The 6,000-nt window shown below is 45.9% G+C and overlaps 3 protein-coding genes across 3 annotated transcripts; 1 reads left to right on the forward strand and 2 right to left on the reverse strand.

The window, feature by feature from the left end:
• Positions 1–262: 262 nt before the first annotated feature.
• On the reverse strand, positions 263–1,102 carry FIESC28_05873 (uncharacterized protein; the record flags this gene model as incomplete). The annotated part of the gene is made up of 1 exon (XM_031160018.1): positions 263–1,102. One exon carries the CDS (start codon positions 1,100–1,102, stop codon positions 263–265), a length of 840 nt encoding a protein of 279 aa, XP_031015935.1.
• A 900-nt stretch (positions 1,103–2,002) lies between these two features.
• Positions 2,003–2,793, reverse strand: FIESC28_05874 (uncharacterized protein; the record flags this gene model as incomplete). Its single annotated transcript, XM_031160019.1, has 4 exons — positions 2,003–2,257; positions 2,346–2,431; positions 2,481–2,572; positions 2,639–2,793. 4 exons carry the CDS (start codon positions 2,791–2,793, stop codon positions 2,003–2,005), a joined length of 588 nt encoding a protein of 195 aa, XP_031015936.1.
• A 1,688-nt stretch (positions 2,794–4,481) lies between these two features.
• On the forward strand, positions 4,482–5,809 carry FIESC28_05875 (uncharacterized protein; the record flags this gene model as incomplete). The annotated part of the gene is made up of 3 exons (XM_031160020.1): positions 4,482–5,330; positions 5,382–5,723; positions 5,771–5,809. 3 exons carry the CDS (start codon positions 4,482–4,484, stop codon positions 5,807–5,809), a joined length of 1,230 nt encoding a protein of 409 aa, XP_031015937.1.
• Between the last annotated feature and the right edge of the window lie 191 nt (positions 5,810–6,000).

Below are 6,000 nucleotides of genomic sequence, written 5' to 3' on the forward strand. Positions count from 1 at the left end.
AATTAGAAGTTACCAGACGAGTTACATTTACAGTACAAGAAGGCTGGGCGAGGGTTAAAATTGCAGTGAAAGTCTGCCATTTGAAGTTATAACCAAGCATGTTCCAAGATCGTGCTCTTCATCGGCACAATTTTAGTCTGTGTTAGGAACGTTCTCGCTCAGGACATTCATAGTCAATGATTTTCTCAGCATAGTTGCATTTTTTAAAGTCTGATCTATGTCGAGGAATATGCATCGGGTAGGAAGATTGATATTATAAGTCTTAGCTCGACATCTTCATCTTGTCTTCTCCCAAAATAGTAGACCAAGCATTCTCCACCTCATTTGGAATATCAAAGTTATTCCCCGTACCCTTATTAGTTCCCCGTTGCGCATGTGTAGTATCGCCCATGATCCTGTCTAGGAAGCGATTCATAGACCAAAGTTGTCCGGAATTATCATCGCCAACTCGGTTTGTTGTTTGGTCTGATCCCCTTTGCGGCCAACTTGAAATCTGCGCCTCCTGGTCGTTGTAAACCTTTTCAAAGGATGACACAGTCCGACTGCTCATAGCAGGATCTTGTACCACGGTGATAGATTTCGGCGCTCGAATATTGTAGGCGTCCAAGACCTTCCGAGTTTCTTGTGCATCAGCTCCACAGTTTGTTGAACGGTCCACGACCAAGATATCGAAACCACCATCATCTTTTAGTGTTTCGCTGATCTTCAACCGGTAAAGCCGTTCGGCCATAATACCCAACACCTGCCCTTCCGGCTTTCCATCGATCTCATCAAAGATCGGCGCATACTTCTTGCTAGCTTGAATAGCGTCATAAACAAAAGGTGTGCAAGGTCCAATCCCACCACAGAGGACCAAGACAGTGTTTTTTCTGTAGTCTTTCTGTTGGACCGTCCATTCGAATACAGCTTCAGGGATCGCCAAGATTGCCGAGGCACACAAGACGATCACATCCGTCGATGTATCTGTGCTTTCTTGTTTGAGAGTTTGGAGGTATGTGTCGAGGTCTTTGGCGCTGTAGATTTGCTCCAGTGCTAGGAATCTTGAGATGATATTGGCTGAGCCAACCAGGCTGTCGGACCCTTCCGGTATTCTTGAAGGCATTTTAAATATCGATAGATGCTGTATATGTTGGTCTGTCTTCGGACGAAAGGGAGCTGGGTTGATATATCTCGGTGAGCTTACCACACCAAGACATTCTCCCCTCACCTTGACCCATTCATTCATTGAATCAATTCATCTCTTCAGGAGTATTCTAACCAGTGAAAGTGTTACTTTTACTCATAATTTCATCATAAAAATGGTCATGGCGAGCAAACCCGCTTTGTTACTAACGCGGATCGTACGTAAGACAGATCCGGCTAGTCCTATTATGGAAGACCACTAACATTGGCACACCAAATGATGAGCTTGAGATTTCATAGTGACAGATATGTGGACTTTCGTAGTAATCCCTTCATGAGTAATAGAGTGTCCATGAGACATTGTGGAACTTTCAATCCCTCATTTTTCTATATCCGCGAAAAGTCAAGCCTAGGGGAAGATACCACTTTGGTAACGCCCGGCGGGCTCCAGTTTTCATACTTCCAACGGTTGATCACCATAAGGCTGATCGACCAGTAGTGTCAAGATTTGTCAGATTTACTTTCCGGGAAGGACGGAGCTATATGGACTTACATACGCCGAGGACAAGGTATTTATCTTTCCAGGTGTTGCATGAGCAGGATCACAGTAAGCGGCTATTACTGCCGGTGTCTTACATGCCGGACCAATTGGTCCTGGAGGCGGCATGCCTGCAGGTCTGGAGTCCTGGCATGGAGGTCACTATCGAATCTGTGCTACTGGAAGATATCGAAATGATAAGATATATCGGCCGTTATTTGCATTTACTGTCTCATATGTTCCATCCCAAGAAATCAAAATCGCTCGCTCCTGACTCCCGTACCACAAACCAAATATCCCTCAACACCAACGCCAACACAATTCCTAAGTCCAAAGTTCGTCTTATGGGCTCGAACACTCGCTCTCAGCTCGCTCATCAATAAGCTCAATCCGTCCCGTCTTGACATCATACACATACCCCGTAATCGGCACATCTAAAACTAAAGGACTCTTCCTCAAAAAGGCAACATCATCAATAACACTCTGTCTCAAATCAGAAAAAGGTAGAAAAGCCATATGATCTACATCTTCGTGCAATTCATTCCGGATTTTAGCGCGAAAGTCTGTGTCGGAGAATGTTTGCATGCCGCAGCCGGTCTATGGGTGGTGTCAGCCGGGCCGGTTGGGTGGGAATATTGGTCCAATAATTGAGACCACTCTTTTTCTAGAAGGGAGTGTATCTTACATGGTGCATGATGATTATCTCACGCGTGCCGAGCATCTGCTGAGAAATCAAGATTGATCGGAGTGCTTCTACTGCGCGACCACCAGCTTGAAACCGTCAGCAAAACAATCAACACCAAGAAATTGGATGAATTACCGTTTCTGATGACGTGCGCATCACCAAGATCTAAACCCAGCACTTTCTCGACATCCAATCTACTATCCATGCACGCTACAACAGCGACTTTTCTGGTTAATGTTAGGCACATTCTGGCTGGGAGATCTACCTATGTATTGAAGCTGGCGCCAACTTACCGACGAGGTGGAGAGGGTAGATGCGACTGGTTAAAACTTGCAGCAAATTTCTGATTCGCAGCTTCAAACTCAGAAGCAATAGATGGTCGACGAACGGGAGTAGTGATAGAAGTATCAAGCGCAGGCATTTTGGGTTCAAAGGATGAAAGCTTCATGTTGAAAAAAGGCTATTGAAAAAAGAGCCAAGACTCGATCTTGCATACAAAAAGAAGAGCCGAATCCTAAAAAGCGGGGAGACACACGTTCTTTATATCTCCAGGCCAAGAGCCAAGAAAACGCCAATTATTGATTAACCAAACAAACAAACACCATGTGCCTTTGTCCTTTGATCCGGGTATATCACAACGGCGGGGTCCGAACTCCCCGTGCACACCCACTTCTGAGACATCTGTCTGAGATCCTGCGCTGTTGATGTCCAGATCATGCGATGGATGAAATGGTACCGGCTGTCAGGTACACTACAGGGATGGGAGGGACCGGGTGAGATTGCCGGTAGATTATTGATATTTTGCATATGACACGATGGCGCTCGCTGCTCGGCGATAGCCTCATTCCGGCTCGATTTACGGCGGAGGGAGATTAGATGTACTAGTACCATCTTCACCGGCAACCATAATCATTGCCATCAACACTAAAAATCGAAGGTTACAATGAATTTCTTGGCTATCTTGGTCAGCCAGTGACAAATACTTCAGAATCTGGGGAAGCCTGTTCCAAATACCGAACATCACCGATATGTAGATCCCGGCATAAACCCGTCTTACCATCCGTATTTAAGCTCAATCCTACATGTACTATGCTTTCTGCGCTACATCTCGGCATGCCAATCAGCTACTAAAGTCGAGATCACCCGTCACATTAACTGAAACGTAAACTGCAGCTGTTCCACCAATGTAGTGAAGAAGTGTGCCGCTAGGAAGAGGTATGACATAGAGATTTGACTCCTCACTCGCTGTGCCGCAGTCTATGTCAAACACAGTTTAGACAACCAATTCATGTCTACATTGGCAAGGTGAGTGGGATAAATGGGTATGGACGGTACCAGAGTTCGAGATACTACTGAAATAACGGTCCTAGAGCTGAAATATACTACCTATATTTGAACCGTCGGTGGACAATAGTTTTCTCTAAATATTCTGGCTTTGCCATGGGACAACGTTCCGTGCGACAGTTGTCAGTCGTGAGGGAAATTTGAGTAATCTGTAGGCAAGTCATCAAGCTTTGATTTAACTTTCCAATAAACACATACAGCTGTTTTTGCTCTTCCTTGCCCTCATCAGTCCTGCCGTCGTCAATTATCCATCAACACGACCATCTCCTTCATCTTTAGACAAATCAATACCTATGTAACACCCATGGAAAACGTCTTCCAATATATCAAAGATTTCTCAAAGGGAAGAATCACAGATATTAGTATCGCCCAGCCATAAAAGGCAAGATGTGGGCAACCTCACTTACAAAGACAGCGATTGAGCAAGGGAATAAGTGGGGCGTCTCACGGAGTCAATTAATTACATGCAGGTACAGCCAACGTCAGCAAATCCGTCCGCTCCTCCGTCGGAAAACAATAAGTAAAGCTCCTACCCACAGAGATTTTCAATAGTAATTCTTCCGCAGAATGTTTACTAAATGGCATCAATTCGCCCCAGAACATTCGATCGGATGAACTCTGTTCCTTAGCGGACCAACAACAGGCCGAGTCCACTGGAGTTATTTCTCCTTTGGGCCATAGTCTACGGACACGGGCCCCGGTTCAGGGTCCGGTTCAAGGCGAGATTTTCTATACAAAGGAACTCCCCCTTACTATCACGTTAATCCCCAATCAACAAATCAACTATCAAAAATGACAGACTTCTTACTCTCTCAACCATTCAAGCTACCATGCGGTCTCACCCTGCCCAATCGTCTCGCAAAGGCGGCTCTGGCAGAAGAAATCGCAGATTGTCAACATCTTCCTACAACAACAGCATTAGAAAATGCATACGGCGCCTGGGCTGATGGAGGTTGGGGAATGGTCATGACCGGTAATGTCCAAGTTGACGAGAAGTATCTCGGTGGACATCGTGATTTGGCTGTTAGCTCTGATCTTTCCGAGGAAAAGGTCCTGGAGGCTTATAAGAAGTTTGTGGGAATTATGCGACGAAAGGGGACACCGGCGATTATGCAGATTAACCATCCTGGTCGACAATCACCTCTTGGAGCTGGCAAGAAGGCGTTTATGGATAAGAATCTTGCTCCTAGCCCTATCCAGCTGAATATGGGCGATGATTTTCTTGCCAAGATTATTACGAACGTTGTTTTTGGTACACCGAAGGAAATGTCTCTCGAAGAGATTGAAGATGTTGTCCAGAGCTTCGCCAGGACAGCTCGACTCGCGTCTCAAGCCGGCTTTGACGGTGTTGAAATTCACGCTGCGCATGGTTATCTTCTCTCTCAGTTCATGTCAGAGAAGAGCAACAAGCGAACGGACCAGTACGGAGGATCGCCTGCTGCACGAGCGAAAATCATCGTTGACGTCGCAAAGGCTATTCGTGCTGCGACACCGGCGGGTTTCTGCGTTGGATTAAAGTTCAACTCTGCGGATCACCAGTCTCCTAAGGAGCTTGAAGAGGTTCTCGAACAGATTACGCTTATTGCTGAGGTTGGCCTTGACTTTTTGGAAGTCAGTGGTGGAAGTTACGAGAACCCATCCGTAAGGATCCCACCTATCTCTTGATTCTCATACTGACAAATTTCGTGATAGATGTTCACAGGAACTGGCGAAAAGAAAGCCGCAAGCACAGCAGCCCGAGAATCCTTCTTCCTCTCCTTCGCCCACGAAATGCGCGCCAAGGTTCCCAACGTTCCTCTAATGGTAACAGGCGGTTTCCGTACGAGGGCAGGCATGGAAGCAGCCCTTCGCGAAGGCGCTTGCGATCTGATTGGCCTTGGCAGACCTGCTATTATCAACCCTCTCTTACCTTCAACTATTATTCTTAACAAGGAGGTTACGGATGATGATGCTAAGCTTTATGCTAAGAAGATCCAAACGCCCTGGTTTTTGAAGAGATTTGGACCGAAGAGTATCGGAACTGGAGTTGAACTTGTGAGTAATACTTTTATGTTTGAGAGAGTGATGCTAATAGTTTGCAGACTTGGTATAGGAAGCAGTTGCAGTCGATCGGGAAGTGAGGATACCGTTCTTGGTGGTGCAACTTTGGCGTGATTTTGGTGGAGCCGAGATTTGCGGGAGTTCCTTTTTAGACATATACGTATAGACTTATAGTAATAATTCAAGTATCAAACGTCAGCATGTTCTTTTTCAATTGGCGTCATCGGCAAAAAGATACATACAACACCAGGGATTCGCTGGTCGTCACCGA

Source organism: Fusarium coffeatum (assembly GCF_003316985.1).
Source record: "Fusarium coffeatum strain FIESC_28 chromosome Unknown BRIP53273_contig_126, whole genome shotgun sequence".
In the NCBI taxonomy this organism is placed as follows: Eukaryota; Fungi; Ascomycota; class Sordariomycetes; order Hypocreales; family Nectriaceae; genus Fusarium; species Fusarium coffeatum.